The sequence below is a fragment of the Larus michahellis genome, chromosome 6, assembly GCF_964199755.1.
Source record: "Larus michahellis chromosome 6, bLarMic1.1, whole genome shotgun sequence".
NCBI classification, from domain to species: Eukaryota; Metazoa; Chordata; class Aves; order Charadriiformes; family Laridae; genus Larus; species Larus michahellis.
The window spans coordinates 74,055-98,821 of record NC_133901.1 but is presented as its reverse complement, the minus strand read 5'-3'; the positions used below and the strand labels follow the sequence as shown (position 1 = coordinate 98,821).

General features: G+C 51.7%; 1 protein-coding gene across 7 annotated transcripts in view; it reads left to right on the top strand.

The window, feature by feature from the left end:
* Positions 1-16,988: 16,988 nt before the first annotated feature.
* The window catches only part of ABCC5 (ATP binding cassette subfamily C member 5), a 71,308-nt gene continuing 63,529 nt past the window's right edge, over positions 16,989-24,767 (top strand). For 2 of the 7 annotated variants that reach the window (XM_074592090.1, XM_074592086.1), the window contains exons 1-2: positions 16,992-17,130; positions 18,390-18,564. In XM_074592090.1, coding sequence (XP_074448191.1) covers positions 18,436-18,564 — 129 coding nt within the window. In that variant the 5' untranslated portion in view covers positions 16,992-17,130; positions 18,390-18,435. Of the gene's footprint in view, positions 17,131-17,620; positions 17,814-18,389; positions 18,565-24,767 lie in introns of those variants that run through there. The other 5 variants (XM_074592088.1, XM_074592089.1, XM_074592100.1 and 2 more) reach the window with 4 other exon arrangements.

Below are 24,767 nucleotides of genomic sequence, written 5' to 3'. Positions count from 1 at the left end.
GGGTCCGCGCCGGAAGCAGCGACGGGACCTCGGCGGGGACAGAAGAGCGCGGGGCGCCTTCGAGGACTGGTGGTTGCTCCGGTTCGGCGGAGCTCGGCCCCGGAGGGCGGGACAGGCTCTGCCGGGGCTCGCGCGCTCTGCAGGAGCCTCGCAGGGCGTAGGGCCCGTCAGCTCTCGCACCTCCCACTGGGGAGCGACCCGCAACCCCCGCCGAGCCTGAGGGACCCCCGGGAGCCCACCCAGATACGCTTCCAGAGAGAGGGAGGGAAAGACGACGTGGTGTCTGGGGGCGTTTGTCGTCCCCCCAGGCTGGGGAAGCGGCCCCAGTGTGGGTGCTGCAGGTGATGGTGTCTGCCTGTGCCCGCTGCGCTGCCCTCGGGCAGGCCTGGTGGTCCCTCCGAACGTGTTTCAGCATCGGCCTGGCCCTCAGAAGGGGGTCGGCCACCGACAGCCCTCGGCTGGGTCCCTGCTCTGCTGCCCGCTGCAGTGCTGCAGTCCCTCCTGCCTGGCACAGCTCACACAGGCTGCTCATTTTTTCAGTGAGAGCGAGCTGTGTGCTAATCCCGCGATCAAACCCCGGAGCGCGAGGCGAAGGCGTTTCCCCAGGGAGCTCCTACAGTCCGGCGACAGGAGGGCCCGTACCAGCGCCGGGTGCTGCAGGACGTGGTGCTGGCTGCCCTGCCCCATGGTCACGCTTCTGCCCCTCTTCCTGGGGACAGGCGTTCACCGACCCTGCTCCATCTCCTCACCAGCCTGTCCTGGATTCGTGTTCTCCCTCACTCCCGACAAACTGCCCTGCTGTGTCGCCCTGGTCTGGTCCTTGCTGCTCTCATCTGCCAGCAGCCCCGCGCCCACCTGCTGGCTGACCCGCCATAGGCTCCAGGAGCAGATACACAGCTCAGCTGCCATTCCAGAAAGAAACACAGAGCACTCGCACCCCTGCCTCCGAGGCAGGGCCCTTCCCCAGGGCAGAAGTTGGCACGCACTTATCAGCCCAAGGCACACGTAATGGCCTTTCCATCCTGGTGACAGGGGGAATTAAGGAAGGCACAACTCAATCACAGAGCTACAGTACTGTCCCAGTGTCACGGGCAGCCCGTACAGCCCCCGTGGCAGTAGTGAGTGGGTTTTGCTGGGTTGTGAGTGGGAGAAGAGTGTAATATGCAACGTGCAGTATCCCTTTTGATCAGTTGAATTGCCAGTTCAGGACTGACTTAGTAGAAAGCAGCTCTCCTCTGTCTCCTGAAGGACTCTGCAGCATCGGGTATTCCCTGAAATTTCCCTTACCAGTCAGGCATTGCTTACGTGGTGCCATCTGCGCCCATAACTTGTGACCGAGCCCTTGCTGTGCTGTACCTTGTGGCTGAGTTGCTTGACCTTAGCTAGTGGTTTGGAAAACAGCAGCAAGGATGGACACAGTGAGAAAATAGAAATGAGCTGCCCTAGGGAAATAAATCGTCCCCATCCTTTTCAAAAATAGGTATCCGCATACCCTTGGGAATCCTGTTGCCTCAGCAAAGAAGCTAACCGCAGAACAAAAGCTCCCAGATGGTTTCACCCCAGGGGTTATGGCTTGAGGAATGATCCAAGAAGTAGATTTGTCATTGCCTGAGGCCAGGACAGCATTTTCCTTCCTGCCTACATAGCACCAAGTGCATAAACAGCACCAGAAATCAGGTCTGATCCAGCCTGCTCAGCCACCGCCTGTGTCGAGACCGGGCACATAGAGCTCGACAGGAGAATCAGCAGATTATCTGGCTAATTACATCCTGTTCTCTCCAAATGAGGCGAGTTTCCAAGACAGTGCCCTGGTAAATTGGCAGGAGCAGGGGAAGACAAATTAAGGTAATTGCTAATGAACTGAACTCAAAGTCAGCCTCATAAATGTTCTTCAGGCTTTGCAGACACATTTTCCTTTGGTCTCACTGGGGACTTGCCGGACAGTAGCACACAGGCCAAACATTTTCTGAAAGCAATATAATTCCAGAGGAGCTTTTAAAATTGAAATTAGCACACTCAGTACCCCACAGGGGGTGGGAAGACCCATAGACTGTGGGGCTTTGTCTTACTCCCTCGTTCTTGGATACCTCTGGACACAGCATCATGGGGCAGCATCCACCAGCTCTGGGAATGATGAGCGTGGTGGGGGTGCTCTGCTTTCTGAGACACCCTCCCAGTCCCTGTTCCTACATTTTTAACTTTTCTCTCTTTCCCATTTATTGTCTTCTCCATTTGGTTGCTCCCTGGCTTTTGCCTCTGCATAGACAATGGCCCATAAGGCATTACTAAGCCTTGGCAGGCAGCTCCAGATTTGGTCCTATTTTAGACAGCTTTGGGGCTCCACATTCATCAGGGCTGACTGGGACCTGTGTCAGGGGGTCACCAGGGTGGTAAGACTTGCAATGAGGAAGATCACAGGAGGTCTGCATGGAGGAACCATGTACGTAGCACGAGGCTGATTTCCCCTCACATGTCCTGCCTGGTGGCCAGCAGCTCTGATGCCCTTGGAGCATCCTTGGGTGCCTCAGCGGAGCTATGGGATGTGTGCCAGCTCAACTGCAGGTCAGGGACGCAACTAGTGCCTAAACTCAGCTCTTCCTGGCCCATGCCACACTGGCAGGGAAACTGGTTTGGTTGGGGCTACCCCCACACAGTGTCAGAGGTGACAGAGGCTGGCCATGAACCCTGATAAGGAGTGTCTGGGATCAGGGGCTGTCCTGACCTTACCCAGGACGGCTGATGCTCACTTGCCAGCTGTAGAGAGGGGTCTGTCTGCCCCAAGCACCCTTGGAGGAGCTCCTGCCCCTGGGAGAGAGGATAGGCAACGGCCAGGACGTGCTTATGTTATGCAGCTCTCCTGCATGCCTGAATGGCTGTGTCTGACATAAGATTTACCTGAGCACTGAACCAAGTCCTGCAGGTAAAAAGAAAATGCAGAGCACAAGTCAGTCACCAAATGTGAAAGCCAGACGGACTCTGCATCCCGACCCTTTTCCCTCACGTCTCCCTCCCACGCCGTGGGCTCTGGCCAAGCTGACAGCAGGGACACTGACTGACAGGCTATTCCTCCCCTTTTTGCTCATTTGGGCCTCTTCGGTGCTTCTCAGCAGAGAGTTTCTGCCAGATGAACGGATGGGCTTCCTCTGCTCTCGGCATCTTCCTGCTCCTGGCTTGGCAGCCTTGAGAAGGGGAGCCAAAGACACAAGGCCACCTTGTCTGCATCCCCCTGGGTTTCCACCTGCCCTGGGGTGCTGCCCATGGAACTCCCTGGAGGCTCTTTCCAGCAGCGAGACGCTGGGCGCCGCGTCGTTCGCCTGCTGACAGGGAGGATGTGTTACTGCTGCCTGGGCCCTGGGCTGCCACAGCTCCCTGTAGCTCAGCTGCCCCGTGTTTCGCGTTGCCCCCATGCCAGATGGGATGTGCAACGAGAGAGGCGGCGGCTGCACCAGCACCTCCCCAGTTGCCAGAATATGGAGACGGGGCTGGGGGGGCCGCGTTGCGAGGAGCCGAGTATTTGCGGTGAGCAGAGTGCAGCAGGCGGGTGCTGCTGGGGGATGCTCGTGCCCTGCTGCTGGGTACCGTGCAGGTATGCCAAGCCAAGCAGGTTCCCCACGGGTAGCACAGATCTCCCTGGAGGGACAGGGGACAGCAAAAGTGCCCCACTGCATAGAGAAGGGACGTACACGTGACAGCCTGTCTCCCACTGACCAGCCCTGCCTGGAGCTCCGGAATCTGAAATGAGAGGAGAGGCGGGGAAAGCACAAAGTCCCAGAGTAAACTTCTAATTTACTTTTTCCCCAGGGCTTTTCCTGATCCCAGGCTCTCCCATCACAGGCACAGACTGGGCTGTAGGCTATATTGCCCTGGATATTTTACCTCAGTTTCCAGCCCTTTACAAGGCTTGCTCCAGTTTCTCCTCCTTGCAATGGTTTTGCTCTCTCCCCATGGTTTCAGCAAGCAACAGCTACTTCCAGACTCCTGTCTGTGTGGTGGGATGCATGAAGTCTGTGTGGTGGGATGCATCTTCCAGGATACCGCTTCCGTCACCCCTCACCAGCTGCTCTCCTGAAAAGAAACACCAGCCCCAGAGCAATGGTGCTGACGTCCAGCTAACAGACACGGTCTCACCCAGGTAACCACGGCGCAGATGCAGGGACGTGGGTGTGCTGCTCTTCTGCTATCGCTGCTCACACTCTGGCTCCATCCTTTGCTGATTCATCTCTCTGGTCACTCTCAGAGACTGATGAGGCTGTAGGCATGGCAGGCACAGGCTGCTCAGCGAGGACACCCTGCCCTGGGTGGGAAATGAATCGGCGGCCATCTGGGCTTGGCTTATGCTGCAGCCCAGGGACGGCAGCTCCTGGAGGCAGCCACCCCGCATGACCCCAGACACCGCTTAAGTCCAAAGAGTGAAACACTTTTCCCATCACGGACAGAGCTGGAGCAGTCACGGGAACCAGCATCCCCAGTCACGCGGGGAGCTGCCTCAGCATAAAGACCCAGGAAATCACTTTCTCTCTGAGCAAGGCTCGTGAGCCCGCAGGCTAATACTGCCCCTGCCCTTTCTATGGTCCTTATTCACACGCAACTTTTTGCACCGCTGCTACACTGGTAGCACCTCCTTCCCTGGGGTCCCTGGCCTTCAAAGCCCATTGTTAGTCCAGGGCTTACCCCCAGCTTTGCACTCCCGTTTGGCTCTGCACCGAGCCACATGAAATGAGGCGTCAGCCCACAAGCAGATCAGATACTTTTTCCCAGTTCAGCGGTGCACAAGGGAGGAGGCAGCAGAGCTGTCTCCTGTTCTCCCTGCTAACCCCTTTCCAGCTCTGATTCGTGTGGATTCCTGTAGCAGGAGAAGCTGGGAACAGCCCTTCCCAAGCAGGTATGTAAGGGTAGCCCAGAGAGGCTCACACGTCAGTAATAAACAGTGTCTGCTAGGAAGGGATCTGTAGGCTGAGCCAGAGAGAAAGAGACATCTCCTTTGGAAAGACTGAGCAAGATGCGGGGCTGGGTAACCACAAACTTGTGACTGTGGGGATGGGCAGGGAAATGCTGTGCTGCAGAGGGTTACGGGAACAGGACCTGGTGTCACCTGAGTCCCAGGAAGGGAACCCACAGTGCCAAGTCAGGGCTGCCAGGGGTGAGGAGGGAATTCCCTGGCTCTAAATAGCCAGGGAAAACACCCGTGAGGAGGATGGCTGGCCACTCTCTGACCCAGGGCCTTGTTTCGAGAGCTCCATAGCTGGCTCCAGCTCATCCCTCCCTTCCCTCCTACCCGGGGGCCTTATGCCACCGACACAGAGCAGCCACCAGCAGGAATTGTTGCTCTGCCCCTGGTTCCGTGCTGCAAGATGGGGCTGTTCAAGAGCAGAGGGCAGGGTTATTCCTCATCCCTCATCTTGTCCAGGAGAGGAAAAGGGCTCTTGCAGCATCCCCTCCCGGAGCAGCCCCAGCCTTGCCTGGAGGAGATGCTGAAGGAGGAGATGTCCATCCCTCTGCTTTCTGCCTGCTGCCTCTGCCAGATGCTTCATTTCAGGACGGTGGCAGCCCTGCTTCCCCTTCCCACCGCCTCCCCTGCCAGAAGCGAGGGGGAGCTTTGATCGAGGCCCAGCTATCTCTGCTCTCATCCCTGCCTTTCCTGCCAGGGCCCTGTTCAGCGGAGAGGGCATGTTTCCTTTAACCCTTCCTTCGCCGTGAGCCTGGAGCTCCACAGAAAAGGCACGTTTATCAGAGCTCTCAGCCCAAGGGGCTTCACCTTTCCACGGCTGGGAACCGAGTGATACTCAGTAGCTGTGCTATTTCAAGGATCCATTCGGTTGCTCATGCACCCAGAGTTTTGTTTTAGAAACGCTTTGTGTTGGGGCTGCCTTAAGATCTAATTAATAAAGAGAGAGAACGGAAACTTTCTCAGGGGAACTCGGCAGCCCCCTTCCATCACATCAAAGCCAGTGAGAGATCACGTTATCTTGACAGATGTTTTACACTACGGATCTGGTTACCGAACTTATGTTTCCCATGGACTCGTTCCAACACTTCTTTTAATTTGTCAGGGATATATTTCAAACTGTAATATGCACATGGTTGCAGAAAAGTAGAAGGAAGTAGCTGATTAATGACCTTTTTCCTGGTAATATAGATGTGCTGGTTCCAGCTGTAGTTGATACCAAAGAAAAGGTAATACACTGGAAACCAGAAAAAAATGAAGTCTCTTGGATTAGAGGTTCCTTCTTCTGTTTCTTCCACGTCAAAGCAATTAATCATGCTATAACGCAATGTGCTAAGCCGTGTGATGAGGGTCTACACCTAAGACATGCTGAGGAATTCACGCAGTGCTCCCACCACTTTTCTGTCCCATCGTGGGAGTACTAGGCTGAGGCAGTTGAGATACCTTGTCTGTGGGAGCAACTTCCCAGACGCCACTTGTCTGCAGCACTCTCCTTCCAGTGATGGCTTGGGTGCCCGAAACAGATGCGTTATTTCTACTTCTTTTCATCCTTTTGCAGTCAACCACAGTCTGAAGCATCGGTGACACCACCAATCACAAGGTTTGATAGTTATCAAACTTGTTTCTTGCTTGATGCAGTCACTTGAGATGAAATGACATTGTTATCTCCAAGGGGCTGGAATCCGCCCCCTCCTCGGCACTCAGGCGGCTCCTGACCCAGCCAGGCTTGATGCACTCTGTCAGAGCCGGGCTGGAGTGCCTCTGGGGCTGGCTGTCCCCATCACAGAGCCACGACTTCCAAAGAGGGACTCCAGGCATGGCTGCAGTGCCAGTGCTATATATGGGAATAAACACTCTTAGCAGGACCATGACACTCAGCTTTGATCCTGGGCTCTTACAGACGACCCGACATCTCCGATCCCTGCAGCGCAGATACACAGACAGCCTCTTGGGTAGAGGCATGTGTGAAGACCTGGCTTGGACTTTGAAGGGATGTCCGCGATGACGTGAAGTGCAAAACAGGGCAGAGGTAAGCCCAAAGACACCATGGCTGCAGTAACTCAGCGCTGATGCAAGAAGAGAGTGCAGAGCACGCAGCTGTAAATGCACGGGCAGGACTCAACTCTCCCCCACGGCTGGACGGCAGAGGGACATGCCTGCACAGAGACGTCACCCAGACCTGCTCTTACCTATAGGTGATGCAGGTGTTCAGCGAGAAACTTGATCTAAATTGTGTCTCTGCCTGCAATCGCAGGACATCAGAGTGTGATCTGACAAATGCCTGCCGTAAAAGGTGTTTTAAACCATCTCTGTGCATCCCTCTGTGCAAACCACTGCAAACACACTGAGGAAATAGAAAAGCAACGACAAACCAACATTGAAAGTTGGACTTAATTCCTATCAGGCTGTAGCTGTATTAAGTGCGCTACAGAGAGCAGGCCCTGGCATCTTTAAAGACAGAGGAGGCAGCAATAGGATTCACAAAGGCCGTGCAATGCTTGAGCTCATTTTTCCCACCCACGTGAAGAGCTGCTGTCTTTTCAAAGCAGGAGCAGATGGTGATCAATGCTACACGCGCCTCACTCTGACAAGGAGCTGGGTCCGAACAGGGTATTTTCCATTAGTTCAAACTGTTTCAATCTACTGTCTTTAGGAAGAAGCCAGATGCTGCTCACTGATGGGGAGGATCTTTTGCACAGCAGTGGTTTGAGACCTTGCTCTGCTTTTCATACGGAGACTCTCTGTTGCTTCTGTCACACGGTTTCCAGCAGTCACGCGTTTTTTAGGAGGAGGAACTGAGCCGTGAGTTGGAGATGTGACACAGTTGTGGTCACAGAACAAGCTGGTGACCACCCCAGGAACTGAGCACTGTCACCCTGCTCCCATCCTGCAACCGCACGCCGGAGGAAGTGGTCCTGATGCTTCCAGTCCTCATGCTTTAGTCTTCAGCTCCCACGTGCTGCATTCCCAGTCCTGGGGAGAGGGCATGGGGGGTCTGGGGTTTGGGCCACCCTTTGGTTATCAGTATTAGGCTAGGTTTGTTACTCTAAGCATTGTGGGGCTGTGATTCGTGTTAACCAGGCTGCAGATCCTAGAGCTGCTTCCTACTCCTCAAGCACCGGCCTCATGTCTGCACCCACAGCTGGGAACGTTCCTGTCCTGCCACGTTGCAATGGAGAGCAGCACACAGCCGGAGGGCTTTGTCTCCAATTAACCCGACTAAGCCATCATTACACACAGGGCTCTTCCCGTTACTGGCTTGGAAACAGCTGGGGGACTCCCATTTGCAGAGCATGGGACAGGCAGGTGACATGGCTCTGTTTGCCAAAGCAACCCTGCTCCAGGCTTATGCTTTCATGTTGGGGGATTTCTGTAGCCTTAACAAACAGCCTCAAGGATTCAGGCTAATCAGTGTTTCCTTTTGGGGTACAGCTTCACTGCAAGCTTCGCCTTGGCTAACCAGGCTGCTGCCTAGGCTTTGTCACAAATTTTTTGGTGTCCCGCCACGGCGGTCCCCATGATCCCACCAGCTGATGCAATGAGAGGAGACATGAGCGAGTGCTGTGGCCACCCAGACTGAGACGCGTCCTCCTTGCGCTGTGGCTCTAGTCCATCACTCAGCGGCCAAGAGTCCTCCAGGACGCATGTGCTCGCCCGCCGATTAACTGTGCCAGTCCCACGGACAACACGGGGAGGGGGGTGTTGGCAATGCACGGAGGGGAGCGCGGGGCTCCTGAGGACGTGGGCACCTGGAAGTTGTGGTGGCGTTGCGGCATGGCTGCTGGTGCTCAGGCAGAGCTTCCCGAGGAAGCAAGAGCAATTAGCTCAGCAAAACAAGATGCACACAGGGCAGTTGTCTCAGGAGCCCCCAGGAAACAAGTCCTGCTCTTCCTGGGGACAGAAAGCAAGAGACAACTGTCTCTGCTGCTTTCTCCCTCAGCAACAGAGCAAAGCAAGTCTCCCCAGGCACTGCTAATTACTCACTGCTGCCTTGAGTTCCCATCCCCTTGCTGTCTGGACACAGAGCTGCTTGCCTTCCCCTGCGACCCCAAGCAGGAATTTCCAAAGAACAGCTCCTGGCCCCCATCACGCCTGTGTGCAGCAGGGCCGACCCCTGTGACCGGCCACCCCGGGACCTGGGAGAGCCCCAGCACCAGCTGCAGCGACAAGGACAGAGCTGTGTTGGGCTTGCAGATTCCCCTTTTTTCCAGTTTTCAGCTGCACAGTGACAGTCCCAGAGGCCCAGCGCTTTCTGACCTTGGCTGTCCTCATTTGCTTCTAAAACTGGCTGATCATACTGGCGAGCTCCAAAACCGGCATTCCAGCTGGCCTTTCCTCCGCCACATGGGATTCCAGGCACCACCAGGGGCTCCCGGCATTTTTAATTATTTTTCTCCTTTTTTTGAAGCCCTTTTTGTTCGTGCTGCTTGTGGTGTTTCCGGTGGGACAGAAAGCTCCTCTCCCCACAGGCTGCTTGCCGTGTGCTCACTGAGGCTGGCTCATCCTTCCCATGTACCTCGGAGGGATGCTCAGGAGCATGGGGGCAAATGCAGGCTGGCGGTTCCCCAGTTGCATGTGCTCGGTTGGAGGGCAGAGGATGCACTGTGGAAAAGCCCAAGGGCTTGAGAACATGTGGGGAAATAGAGACCTTGACTCCACCAGCAGTGGCAGTCCCTGCATTGCCTTCCTGATGGACCCACTGCCAGGCACCAGGGAAACATCCCGTCTTCCCAGGAGTGTGGCTGGCGCAGATGTGAAGTATGTAACGACCAGCTGAGCTATCGTCAACAAGCATCTCCAGAGAGGATGAGAGCAGGTGGTGAGAGCTAATGGCACCCATGAACCGTGTTCTGGGGGAGCAGAGAGCAGCAGAGGAAGGCGTTGGACGTCACTGCTACACAGCATCACCGAGACCTCAGATGGGTGCTGACGGGGTCACTTCACAGGGGACGTAGGAAACGGGGAGGGTTTGAGGGAACAGGAGGGGAGACACAGCTACTGGCAAGTTCATCATCGGCTGGAAGATCAAAGAGATGGTGCTTGTCCATGCCTGATGCACGCCTCGTGCAGCAGGAGCTGCTGGAGGAGCTGCAGCATTGTGTGTGCGGGCAGGGAGAGCAGCAGGAGGGAGCACTTCGCACACTTACTTGGGGCTGTCACAGCTACACCCACACACTGCTTTTCCATGGTATGTCCTGATGGTGCCCATCAAGAGGGCCCTGCACAGCCACATCAGCAGCCAGCTGTAAGGAAACCACATCCCCCATGGGCCAGCCGAGTGACCGTGCTGCCGTACCTGGCCCTGCTGTTTCCACACAGTTGGAAGCAGCGACACCTTCACCTTGGCGAGCCCACAGCTCTGCTTTCGCAGAGGCAGAAGAGGAGGGGACAGAGCGTGCCCTGCCCTGGCAGCGGGCTGTGACCGTGTCCCTGGTCGTGCCGCATCATGCCCTGGCCAGCACCTCTGCGTTTGGTAAGGTTTAAACCAGTTCCCCTGCCACAGCCTGCGTCCAGCGCGGCTCCGGCCACGGCAGCATGGCCAGCCCTGACCGGCTCCCAGGAAACAGCCTGAGCTGAACACACTGTTCTGACCGGCTGTTGTCCTCTCCTGCTCTGGCCTGGGCGCAATCCTGGACTGCTCTCGGGGAGGGGCTAGAGGAGCTTCTCCCCACATCTGTAGTGCTGCAGACTACCCAAAGCCACTGCTCCACATCTGCAGACTACGGGGAATAGCTGAAAGGAGGTAATTCCCAAAGCCAGAGTGGTATAGCCAGGATGCATCCCAGCCCATTACTGCTCGTCCAGACACATCTCCAGCTTCTTTACTGAAGCGTTGTTTGGACTTTCCACTAACTTCATCACATCACCAGCCGTACGACGCAGCCAAGGCTTGAGTCTGCTGTGCCTGCCAGAGCAGGCAGACTCCAGCTGGACCCACGCTGCAGATTGGTATTGCAGATTGGTATTGATTACTCATTAACCATGGGTGTGGTGCAAGCTGTGCGTAGGTCTGCACCGGCTTCTGGTCTCTGGGCAGCGCTGTGCCCTTGAGTTGATCTTGCCCTCTCAATCATCAGGTTTGTAGAACGAAGGTTGAACAATCAGTCTAGAGGTGTACACCCTTGAACTTGTTTTCTGTGCTGGATTAGACTTTAATGTTGCAACACCTTTGAGAGCTTCTGTTTTTTCCCTTTTAGAAAAAAACAGTTTTGACTTGGTTGCTGCTAATTGTGCTGGTAGGGCGTTACTTGTATCCCTCTGTCCCAAAGCCCAAAGCCAGTAGCAGATGGACAAGGTGGTGTGGTTTTTCCATGCTCTCTCCTCCTGACCTGAATGATGAATTACAAACCGAGTTTAATCTCTGTGATACAGCGCAGTATAGCACCTTTTACTTCTGCACTCTGACAAGCATAAATGCTGCAGAAATAGGGCAGGATGATCAAAACCTAAAAAAATATAAAATAACACTGTAAGGCATTTGTTGCAAAAACATGGCTATTTGTAGAAACTTTTGAGAACAGGAGTAAAACACCGTTAGCTTGGCTAGGAAGGTTGACCCTCCCACATGAACCGAAGGGGAGGTGATGGGGTGGTGGTACTGCTGTATTCCGGAGCGGTATCTCTGCCTGGATCAGTCCAGGAGCCTTATCCTCTGAAACACAATGGCCACGAACGCCCACACCGCCAACAGTTTTGCACAAACATCAGGCTAGTACAGTTCGTTTCCAGGAAAGCTGAATGCACAGGTGATAAGATATTAACGAACTCCTGCCTAAAACAGGTCAGGAGGAAAGGGAAAGATTCATCTTTTCTCTAGGTCCAAACACATCACACCCCTCTTCTGTATTTTCCCAGGGGGAGGGTGGGGAAATCACGGCTCCCCACTGCGCTGCGTGAGCTGGCCTCCGCTGTCCCCAGTTTCTGATCTGCAACACAGATTGTTCAGCACTGAAGCAACATAAAGCACACGGACTTGAATGTCTGAATGAGTCATTTGCAGAGCTGTGAGCGCAATGAGACTGCAGTAATGAAAAGGTGGGAGCTTGGAGAGGGTCTGTGCTGGAAAGCAAGGTGTCCCTGGGGTATTGCTTAGGTCTTGAGCATCCTACAAGGTCCCATGCCTTAAAACACAGAGCAGCCACATGGGAAATGCTGAGTTCCAGGAGAATTTTGGCTCATGGCACCAAGCCTTTCACACTCCAACCCTGCTAATCCCTTTCTCTGCAGCTATGACTGGGATGGGGGAGAGGTTTCGATACTGGGTCCGTATGGGGAGGTTATTATAGCTCTGTCCTGCGGGTTCGGATGGAGCCAGGCAGGCACAAAGGACGTGCGGTGGTGTGTGCGCAGTCTTGTGACGAAGCAGCTGTGGCCTGGCAGGCAGAGAGGTGCCTGGCGTAGCACGGACGGGCCCATCTGACCTGGTGCTGCTGCAGGCAGATTGGAGGGCTGCTGTCACCAGCCTGCCCAGACCCCATGCAGAGCAGTGGGACTTTCAGGAAGACTTGGGCACTAGTAGCACTAAATATGTGCAGGGAATATTTGTGACTCTTCTTGTTCTTCAATGCGATGCCATGAGCAGATCCATTAGATACCATAACTTCTCTTAAACTAAAGGCAACCATACCCGTTTCCTGCTATAATGAGTAATGAGCTATTATACAACATTTCTGCTGATTATTCTGCTGATCTATCTTTGCAGGAAACAGGACTGGTTTTCAATGGACAAACCCAGCCCACTGATGTCCTGAAATAGTTTGTATGCTAGTGAGATTTCAGAGGGGAGAGGTTCAGCAAGTCACGGCAGTCCCTGACAGCCCCACTACAAGTACCACATTGGCTCCTGCCCTCCTCCCCATCTCCTCAATGGGATGTTAACTCTGGAGCCTAAGGATGATGGACTAAGAATGACTATTCTCAGTGATCTTCTTGTTGATGCTTTTGCCACAAATATTTTCCTCTTAAACTGTGAAGGTGGATATAAGATATAAAGGAAAATGAGTATCGGTGTCTCTCCACTTTTCAGTTGCAGGCAGCCTGTACCTACCTGAGGCTGGTTTCAATCTGCCAAGCTGCCCACATGTGTTGGCGGCAGAAAGCCAACACAGAGAAAGCCCAGCTGAAGCTAAATTATTGCCTCGGAGGCAATAATTAATAATTATTGCTGTAGCGCAACAGGAAATCTTTTTGGTCTGCTCTGAGCGCTCAAAGTCCTGAACGAATAGGCTGTGTGGGGGAGAGAGACCTGGAAATAATGGACAATAAAAGATCGGCGCTGCACAGAGATAGAGAATCAGGAACAAGCTGATGCCTGCAGTCTCTCCAGACCTCCCTATTTCTGGACTTGTCATGGTTTGCAGTGCTGCAGGCTATATTTGAGGTCATGGGACTTTTACTTGAGCCATCCAATTAATTTCTGAGTTCTGGATTTCACGGCTGAGCGCTCTGATCAGTGAGAGAGTAAAAAAGCACCAGCGAGCACAACGACTGTCAGCATGCTCATCAGGAGAGACTGAACACAGGAAACTCATGCTGAAAATGCAAGCCTCAGCAGCTGGGACCAAGAATCCTAGCGGGGAAGGGTAAGAAGATGTCCTCTGTATACAAGGAGGTTTGGGGAGAGAGGGAAGAACAGCTCTCACAGAGGTGCCTGGATTTGTGTCAGAGGAGGACGCCTCCTCAAGTACCATCCCCTCTGACCGAAGCGTGTTGTGTTCCCCAGACAAACTCGCGGAGCCCACAGACCTGGACGGAGGCGGGTGGCAGCCTGATGTGACAGCTCTCCGCTCCTGTTAGCCCAAGGCACCTCCTGGTATTCCACACATCTCCATGGACATCAGTCCAATCACATCTTGCTGCTTCTTTGGGCAAGGAGAAAAGCTGGTTTGTCCCAGCGCCTCATTGCCGTTTTTTGCCAGCAGTGAAACAGTGACTGCACCACCCCACTGCTCCCCGAGCCGAGCCGCAGCAGCGTCTGCTGGGCTTGCCAGGCGTGTGGATCCCATCTGCACGCCACTAACTCTGCTCCACAGTCATGCGTGCAACAGGGGTTTGTGTGGCTGAGATTCTGGTCTTAATTGCAGCGCTGGCAACCCAAACTAGCACTGCAATGCTCCTGCAGCTCAGAAGATCTCCTGAAAGGATCTCCTGAAAGGACTTCTTTTTGTTTCTGTCCAAGATTCAGGTCAGTCAAGTCGCCTGCTCCGTATTCCCCAGGCAGCAGAAGCAGGTCCTCAGATCCTATGGGGGAAGATGTGGTAGGGGAATTGGATAAATAAAGACCATAGCTCCCACAAACCAAAGCTCCTTGGTTTTCCTGGTCAACTTGGCAATGCACCACTGTCAGATTCAATGGCTCAAGTCAGTTTGTTTCAAGCATTGCTTTAAATTTGTTGCTGATGTTTGTTTTGGGGTGTGGAGGAGCAGACACCGTACACCTCTAAGAAGGTGTTGCCAGGTGTCACTTCCTCGCCCACAGGGTCTGCAAGGCCTCAGCTTTGAAGCTGCCGCTGGCTCTTTGGTCTGGCTGTGCTTTTCTTGCTGCAGTCAGGGCTGATTACCGCAAATCCCAGATCTTGAATCAGGGCAAGTTTTGATACTGTGCAGGCCTTGTTTATGTAACAGCTCCGTCCCACAGGGATGAATCCAGGACTTGCAGCACTAAAAGCATTAGCTGCTGCCACTGGAGCTGAAGATGTACTCCTCTGGTTGGTAGCGCCCGTACATTTAAATCCTTTAGAACAAATGCTGGAGGAGACTCGTGACACACTTAGAAGTGGGTTATGCCTACATAAGCATTTTCCTCCCACCATCATACTAAGGGAGTACATACACTCACAGGACCACAGGTGTGAAAACACTGCTGATGCTGCCGCCTGCCCATCGCCCAGAGCTTGTCTGAGTGTACACATCATTATTTACCGCCCAGTTTTCTTCTAGCACTCACGCCCTCCCTTTTACTCTCGGATGTGCTCCAGCACTGGAGAAATAGAGGACAGAACAAGTGTAGGCAGGGCCTTGGCTCCCTTGGCTTAAACAACACTCTGTGCTCATCTTCCCTAACACATTTTGCAACCACTTTGGCATAATGGAGGCTCACGTTCTTCTTTCCCTCTAGGCACATGATGCAGAGCCTTTGGGCTTCACCAGATCAGCTCAAAACCAGCCAGCGGTCTCTGAAAAACAGCTCTGGTTGCCTCCACAGCCCAGGGGCCAAAGATACGCTCCTGCTCAGAACAATCTCAGGTCAACCCAAAAATACCATACAAGTGACTCACCTTGGAGCTTTAACACACTTTAATTCTCTCCATCATTTACACTTTGTCCTTTCAGTTTATGCTGTTTAATTACCTCGCTCAGTAACTGCACGTGTATTTACCCCTACACTCCAGTGTGTTTGATGGAGACAAAGGTCTGTTTAATGACTGTTCAGAGACTTATTCTAAATTGCCTACTGGCTTCCATCTTAAAATACACCTTTTGCTGGGACATAGCGTTCATAAAGCATGAAGTGCACCTTGCAGCTTCTTTCCCGATAAAATCTTAGCCAAACCAATCTGAAATTGCATGATTGTGAGTCCTGAGGAACAGGCTGCAGAAAAAATGCAGCAGCCACATGCGCTCTCAGCTGCCGTACCACAGGAAGGGCTCTGCTTCTGCGCCTCTGTCTGTCAGCGCTCCTGTCCCAAAATGTTAAAGCACCTGCAATGTAGCCAATTCGCATTTTTGCCAGAAATGGGAGTTGGAGCGCCACAGGACGTGTCAGGGAACTCTGGAAGGATTCTCTGGTACCTCGGGTGTGTCCTTGAATTGCTGCTTGCATGGTGACACCTTTTACCTGTACCACCAAGCCTATGGGATTGGAAGGAATATTCTGGGTCCAGTTTTACTTCCACATCCCTGTCTCCCATCTTTACCTGAGTTTATTTCAGCTTTTCTATCAGATCGACTCTCACAAACGTTCCTGACCAGGGAGCAAGGACTGCGGGGCGAACAGGCACTTGTTACATAAACCAGTTAAATGATACATCAGCCAAATTTGGCTGGTGGAAAGAAGATGTCACACGAGGACACGGTATTTAAACACAGTGGGGAGAAGCTGCAGCTCAGGGTTTCTCAAGGGTATTTATAGCCCTTTGTGAGAGGAAATGCAGCCGTGCCCGTCTCCTCCCTCACCGACTTCCCCGAGGCTGGATCCTCCGGGCCGGGCTGCGCCGGAGGAGCGGGGCCGATGCGGACCCTGAGCCCCCGCCCGCTCCGTGCCTCTCGCCGGGCAGAGCCCTGGGACAGGTCCGCAGCCCCTTCGGCCGCTCGGAACCCCTTCAGAGGGGCACAGCGGGGGCTGCCCCTGCCACCCGCCACGTCCCACTCCCAGCCCGGCTCGGGACCGTGGGGCGGCACGGCCGCCGCACACGGGAGCCAGCGCCGCGGCCCCGCTGTGGGGACGGTGAAGCCCCAGGTCAGGGCACAGCGGCACCTTCCCTGCCGAGCGGCTGTGAAGAACCGCCCGAAGATGACAGGCGCAAACCGAGGAGCCGCCGCCGCTCCTGCTCCGGCCGCCAGCCCCCGCCGCCCCGGCCGCCGCAGCGGACCGGCAGCGCCCTGCGGCAGCGCCGGCGGGCTGGGGGTGCGGGCCGGGGCACCCCGAGGTCCGCCCGCCCTCCCCATAGCCCGGCTGCGGTCGGGCCGGGAGCGGGGTCCCTCTCCTCACGCCGCGCGGGCTGGGGACGGGCGGATCGCCCCCTCCTCCCCGCGCCGCGCTTCACTGCACCGCCTCGCGTCGCGTCGCTATGCGTCGCGATTCGTTGCACCGCCCCGCACCGCTGCCCGGCCCTGCGGCGCGCGCCCCACCCCGGCGGCTCGCGCCGGCCGGCGGCGAACGTTCCAGACCCCCCACGCTGCGGCAGGAGCGGCGGGAAGCGGCCGGGCAGGGCGCGGCCAAACGGCGGCCGCCCGCGCCGGGCCTTCTGGGAAACGTAGTTTCCGGGCCCGCAGCCAGCGTGCGACCGCCCGGAGGCTCGGACTACATTTCCCGTGGGGCGCCGCGCGGGAACGGCCGCCGCAGTCCCCGCCCGCCCCCTCGCCGCGCAGGCACAGTGGGGGCGCCGGAGCCGCTATAAGGGATGTTGTTTGGCTTTGCGGCCGCTGAGTGGAGAAGCTGCCGCGGGGGTCGTCGCCGGGCGGAGGTGAGCGGGGCCGCCCCGCCCGCTACCGGAGGCGGGTGCTGGGATGGGAAGCGGCGCGACCCTTTGTGTGGGTGAAGGGGCCGCCGCGCGGCTGAGGAGGCGGCCTTGCCGCCCCCCCTTTCCTGCGAGGAGGCCGGTCGAGCAGCCTCCCCCGTCGCCGACAGCTCCGGCCATGGCTGTCCGGCTGGAGCGGGGCGTCTGTCCCTGGGCGCGGGGGGCCTCTCTTGTTTATGCCGGTGCGGCGGAGCCACGGGGAGGCGGGGGGAGTTGTGTTCCACCCTCCCTCTGGGTTGGGGGTGGCGGCTCGGGGGGGCTGGCGCGCATCCCTGTCGCAGCAGGGCCGCGGAGCCAGCAGGGTGCAGCAGCCCCGGAACCTGCCGCGCTGCAGCATCCGCGGCCGGCGCTGCCACACGGGCGGGGGGCGGGCGATGATCGGGGCCGGCCCCTGGAGGGGAGGGGGCAGCCCCGTGCGCCGGGCCGAGCCCGCTGTGCGGATCCTGAGTAATGTCACTGAACCAGGCTTCCCCCATCGTGGGAGTTTCAGGCAGGTGACGGAATGCAATAAAGCAGAGTTATAAAACAAAGCCTTGCAGTGGGAGGTGATTTTCTTTTCGGGACTCTGGTTCTCCTTCTGAGCTTACAGCACGGTTTGGTAGCTTGAGGGAAAAGCTGCGGTGCTGAAGGTGAGACTCCTTCCTTTGCGTGTTTGCGCTTAACGATGGCTCAAACCTACGGAGTAAGTGAATAACGCTATAGAGGAGGAATATATTTTTCTCTGGAGTGTGTGTGGAATGACTAATTTTATCATGTGATATCTCTAGAGATCAATTTTGCGAAACTTTGTACTGGTGAGTTGTTGGGTATGTGCAACTTCAGACACTAACAGAAGGTTTCGGGGGCTTGATCTTCCAAGTCAAGTATCTTGAGGTTTCAGCTAAACACCGTAGTTATTACTTTAATCTGTCAGATTGCATAATTGTGTTTCAGAGTTCTAAGGGAGAAAATATGACAGTGCTCTGGTGCATTGAGGATCATGGTACTGTTTAGTTACCTCAGGGTATGTTTAAACTAGTTCAAGAGAAGTTAGTCTTGCGTGGGTTTCCAAAGTCACATTATTACAGTCCTGTTGTAATAAACCTCTTTTACAATTGCTTTCCGATTTTTTTTTAATTCAAAAATAAACTTCAAAAACAGTTGACTAAAAGTAACTGGTATATTAGGTATGGCATATAATGAAGTGGAATTTAATTATTTTTCAGATATTTGAGGTGAAAGCACACGTGTAAACCCTGGCGTTTACAGAAGATGAAAGACATCGACATAGGAAAAGAGTACATTATACCCAGTCCTGGGTATAGAAGTGTGAGGGAAAGAGCCGACTCTGTGCAGCGTGAAGAGCAGGAAGGGTCAAAATTTCAGCATGCTAAACATAAGGTCAGTTTATTTTTTCATTGTTTGTGTTGCAGTCTATGCTTATTAAATCACATGCAGCAGCAGCCTTTTTGCTGTGCCAGCTCTATATAGATTCACTGCATTGAAGGTCAATAATGAATATTCCCTTTTGTTTGAAGAGGTCATTTCGAGGGCTGCTGTAGGTATCTTAGAAACAAGTTTGAGCACTTATTAAGTATTTTTTGCTTTTAAATGTGACTTTTTAGTAACATGTGAACAAAACAGATTTTTTTCCTAGTATTCACTTCTTGATGTGAATCCAGGAAATGTTTTAAGATTTTGTACTTAAGAGAATCATTACAACCAAGTAAGAACAGCGAAGACCTCAGCACAAATCACGCACCATTCACTGCAGGCAGGTGAAATGACTCTTAATCATGCCATGTTTTTCTCAAGCATTAATTTTTCTAAAGCAGATGTTTAGCTTGTTTTAGTATCCAGACTCTTAGTTTTTTCCCTCTGAAGTAATCTGTGTTGAATAGTGGTTTTTGTGCATCTGTATTTAGCATGGTGAGGTGCACTCGTAATTACTTCTAGTTTAATTTGAGAGCTGGGTCTTGAAACAGAGCTTGTATGTCATTGTTCTAAGCTAATTGTTTAGAGCTTGTTCTCTCTGGAAAGGGTGCCTATACCAAGTGCTATAGGTAAAAAAAAAAAAGCTCAGATAAATGGAAGCATGGGCCCTGGTGAAAGATATGGTCTGAAACTAATAACCTGTGCCAGTTGAAGAAGAGTAAAAATATTAGCTGCTCTGAATGCTGGCACTGAAATATTTTCTTGCATGTCCTGTCCTTAACCTTTGCTAAAATACTAATGTAGAATTTTCTGAAGCCAAACAAATAAAATTAATACTGCCTATGTCTGATTTTTTTTTTGCAATGATAACGTGCTTGCAAACGTGTTGCTGGGCGTGTATAGATTGCCTGTGCCAGGCCTGGTGTGAGAGGGTTGGGAATAGGGGAACTTGCTGTATTTGTAGAAGAATTGTGAAGACTGTTTTTTAAAAGGCTTAAGGTTTGCTGTGTTATACTGAACAGTGAGATACTATGTACTTCAGATAAGGCTTACCTTGTTTTACTGGGGCTCCAAGGGTTTTTATGTGGGCTAACAGTGCTGCAGTGCTGTTTTTTGGGATTGGAGTGATGTGCTCTGCCGCAGGCTGAGTGCAGTTTGCGCTCGCGGGCCCTGCAGCTCCTGGTGTCCCTGCAGGCTCTGTGACTCAGCAGACTATTGCTGACGGTGTTTGGAGGAAGGGAGAGTGTCTGATTGCATTAGAGCAGGCACTGATGCAGAACTGAAAGTCCTCTGGAGTCACAGTGCAGCTTCGTAGCAGCGTTTATTATGTTGATGTCACAGGCTGGCCATCTACTGTACCCCATCCAGTGGCAAATGTGCTCTGTCAGATCACTGGTGACAACAGTGATGCCATTGGTGTGCAGCTTTGTTTCCTGACCAGTGGCAGTGGAGTTAAGCAGTAATCATACCTAGCATGTTATCTCTGCCTGTTGGTCTGCATCTTCTCATCATGCTGATGCCTGGTTTAACTTTGAGGACAAAATCCTTATTTTACCTCTAAACCTTTTAAATGAATGAAATCAATCAAACCAGCATATTTGTTTTTCCTGAAGGCTGAAAGTAAGCTGTCCTGTGTGTCTGTACAGCGTGGCATTAAAATCTCTAACTTTGAGGCGGCTTCTGGTCAATGTAACTCTGCTGTAGTCTTGTTTACCCTTCTACCTCTATCATTTCATTTACTACCTATGACTACAGGGTAGTAGACCCCGATAATTGATTGCAAAACAGGGATTCTGTAAAACTTGTGGTTACTGATGCAAGAAAATGGTGCACCCTAGTTCTTACATAGAACTTTATCTGGTTTGGTTGCTTTGAGTAGAGCAATGAACCTAATTTATCTTGCTAATGGCATCAGCTAGTTCTGGCAGATTATTTGTTTTGCTTGTTATCTTGTTCAGTATGCCAGGGTTGAGTTGATTTTGAGCGCAAATGTTGGTACCCTTTTAGGTTTGCTAGCCTTGTAGCTTGGATGTGCACAATCCCTAAACACAAATAGCTCTGAATTTGCTGCTGCTTGTCAGTGAGATTAGATCCTGCTCACTTGCGAAATATTGAGGTTAAGTAAAGGGAGCTGTGTTCATAATTTATCTAAGTTACGTGTTCATGTACCAAGCTGATTCCTTTCTAGTTGAAGCAAGCTCTGGTTTCAGCAATGATCTTGACCTGATCACTTGTTGTGATGCTTTATACTTTTGGTAATGGGGATAAGCAGAGGCTTCTCTCATAAGGCTGAGCTTTGTCTGTTTGGTCAGGCACTTCCCCCCTGCCTGCAACAGAAAGGTAGAAGCTGTAGCTCAGCCATTAAGAAAACAGTGTTCCAAGAGAAGAGGAGGGACACTGTCCTTCACTGCTTTATCCTTGATGAAACCTGGGATTGGGCCAGATGCCTAAACTGGCTTATTGGGCACATGTTGGCACAGCTGGCAACAGCACACAAGGTATGGCTGGTGTGAGGAGAAAGGGTAGGACTGCAGCAGTTCAGACAGAGGGGTTAAGCTGTAGTGGAATGCTGTCATTTGGACATCAGTGTCCAGTGTGCGATCAATAGAGGTTTTGTGACACTCAAAATTCTTGTAGAACACCTAGCTCAGGGTTTGAACTAGCTTGACCAGAAAATGACAAAGCTGTAAGCATGATCTGTTTAGCAAGTAACAAGTTGCAGGCAGGTTAAGGCTGTTATTTCACCACTAACTTCAGATCTTTGTGGAATGCAGGTTTGGGACAGTTTTGCAGCATGCAGACTTCTACTGGATGAGGTAGACTTCTTGCTAGCATGTTGTGTAGGTACCTCATACCTTGTGTCAGGCAGAGGTGAGGCAGAACTGCATAGTTCCCTCTGAGGAGGATACAGGAACACGCTGCCTCTGGTAGTCAAGGACCACTGGTTAATGGACACTCATGGTGACCACTTCTGGCAGGGCTACATGTACATTTGACTGATCGATAATGTGACTCATTGGTTTTTTGTTTGCCTGTATTGCTGCATTGTTTTTTTTCTTAACTTGAAGTGGACAAGACTAGTTGATTGCCTGATCAAGTTCTTTATAGGTGAAAGACCTATTTTGCTACTGAGCCAAGGTCCCAGAGCCTTTTTGTATGTCTCTATCTTCTTTGTCTTTCATAAAGGTTGTATTTAACTTTGCTCTTTCTGTCCTGAAACCTCTATCCTGGTGTTCAGGTTTCCTGCTGAAAGGATGCTGTAATGGGTGTTCATGACAATAATGAAAAAGAACTTGCAATTCTTTCCTCAGAAGCTTAAATGCTGTTTGGTCACAGCCTGAAAGATCACTTTGCTGAAAGACAGGAGCTTTTCAAATAGGCTTCCTGGAATCATAATTGAAGTCATGCTGCAATATAAGTAGGTCTAATCCAACATTTCCTGGCGCTTAATGGGAATGTTGCTATAGAAATTTGGACCTCTGAAATAGGCGCTCTGGGACTGAAATTCAAGAAACAATTTTTATTCAGCTTGTGAATGCATATATTCACTTCATGAATAAGCTTCTGCAGTGTGTTCTTATAACAATTGATTTTTAAGTCTTTGTTGGAGATCTTAATGTAGCTTACAAAATAGGGTGTTAACTACATGTTCCCAATGCATAATACTTTACTAATTGGGCTTATTGTATGTGGCAGCATGGTTCTTCTGAATGAAGATAACCTCTAGGTGCACTTGCTGCCTAGCACCGTAGCCAGTCTTCATCTGCAAGAAGCTGTTAATTACCAGTGAATAAAAAATATCAGGGATGTTTTGAAATATTGATTTATACTTACACCTTCAGAACTTTTTGTTCTCAGAATGCTTGTGTGACCTTCAAGCTGTGTCTGAAGTAATTGTATTTAGTTTTTCTCATGGAAGCAGTGTGCCCTGGGGAGGAGTGCAGATCCCATTGAAATAGACTAGAAAATAACATAGTCCATGAAATAGACTAGAAAATGACAGAAGAGGAAGAGAAATAATTTGTCCTCAAAGTGGTTTTGGAATAGGCTCTCCTCAAATGTAGACTTCATGTTTATTTGATGGAACAGCAGGCGAGTGAGTCTTTTGCTCCCCTACCCTGTTATGTTCGCAACAACAGCAGAGGATGTAGAGGCAGCTTGTTCTCCTGATACACGATGCTTGTGAGAACTCAATTGTTGAAATTTGAGTCCCTGAGTTAACAATGCTAGGGCATGTGCTTACAAATCGTACTCCAAGCTGTAGTTGGTTCTGACTGGAACGTAGTATTCAGGACTAGTTCATGCTGCTGAAGCATACTGACTGCATCTCCAGTATCTGTGGTAAACCTCAAGTGCAGGTTGCTGCATTTCAGGACACTGGGCAGTGTGGAATTGTACAGATTGCTTTAAACATGCAGGAAAAATGCGTTGCTAACTTTAGCTATCAGAAGCCCTACTAATACTCTTGTCCTTACCTCGATCTCTTATTTTTCAGGTTTGTCTCTGACAGCTTTTGCCAAAGACAGCAGAGAATGTTATCAGAACCTGTTGGAGTTGATGTAAATCCTTCAAGCACTGATAGCTTTGAAGTGATTTATTATTGTCTGACTGTTCAATAGTCAGATCAACTCTGCTGCTTAACCTCTTCGGAGCAACTGAAGTGTCTGAACCAGCTGTGCTGAGCAACATGTTCAAAAATAGGAATGTGAATGTAGCTGGGTACTAGTGCCTTGGCACTCCATGCTCAGAGCAGGCCTTCTAGACAGCTTAGCTTAGCTATAACTACAAGCCTTTGGTTGTAGCTGAAGCTGCTGGATGTCTGCATTTTTCCAGAAGATTCCATATTTTCGTAACTACATAAATACAGAACTTGAGGATTTGCAGCCCAAATAGGCTCTTGAGGGCTGTAGGTCTTTTGAATCAGTCTCTACACAGAAAGATACTGCTATATGGCTGGCTCACATTACAGCTAGAAGCTGCAGTAGTTTGAGCTGGTGCCAGTGCTTACTCCATGAGAAGGTGAAACTGCAGTTGACTCTTGATTAAGATAACTGCCAAAGTGCTCGATTCATGTTAAATGCCACCCAGCTGAGCATCTCATTGGTGTTTGGTTGTGCTGGGAGACTTGTGCAAGAGTAGAGGAAATCTAAATGTGTGTGTTCATGCATTTCTGAAATGTGTAACCGCTGCCATCGCGCTCTATATGGCTACACTCAGCACCCTGGGGATCTCTTGTCTGTTAATAAGAAACTACAGACAAGTGCATCTTAGATACCTTATTTTCTCGGATCATAGCTGCATAGGAGATGAGGGAGTACTTAGTTTAGGTGGTGTTGCCATAGAATGTGTAAAACTGACACAGGTGCAGGTATATAACAAGAAAACTGAATTCTTACAATGATTTCAACGTAGAACTAGAATGTAAACTTTTGCAGTGTAATGCATCTGTGTATTCTGCTGCAAGGAGATACTAATTTCCTGGGGCTGTTATGATAAAATTGGAAGCTAATGCTGTTACCTCTCTGTTGTCCCTTGACTCTTCTCTGAAGTGGGAAAGAAACAGTGTTTGTCCAGTGATCTTTGGAAGCCTTATCTAAAAGGCTGTGCTAGGTGAGGTGTGCTCCTCTATGGATCCTGCTTGGTGTGTTCTTCCCCTGCTGTGAGCAAGCTGCTGCAATGTAAGGGATAGGTATGAAACATTCTAAAATGAACCAATCCTACTGACTAACAGGCAGTTGGTCACATCCGTTACAGTATCTGTAACATCATCTCTGAAGGCTGAAAATCTAATGCTGTAGTTGAGCATCTGAAGTATCAGGGAATTTAGGTGACTTGGTGACTGGACCATTTCTGCAGACAGTGTCCATAAGAGGTGCTGCGCAACCTTATTCTCTTTGTTGGAAAAGTTTTGACTGAACAGTATATGGCGTATAGTGTAACAGGAACAAAGCATGATGCAGAGTCTACAACTGTTAGACAACTTGTGTGGTGTCTGAACACATGCAGTGTTGCAGATGAAACATAGTGTGCTAATAAACCTCTAAATCTGGGGGTCTAGGGAATTTCTGTTTCAGAGCAATGGTTTTCCTATAGCTCACTGTTCTAGAGCACTTCTAATGGGGCAGGCTGGGGCCAGACGAAGAGAAGCCACTGCTGGAACAGGCGGGAGA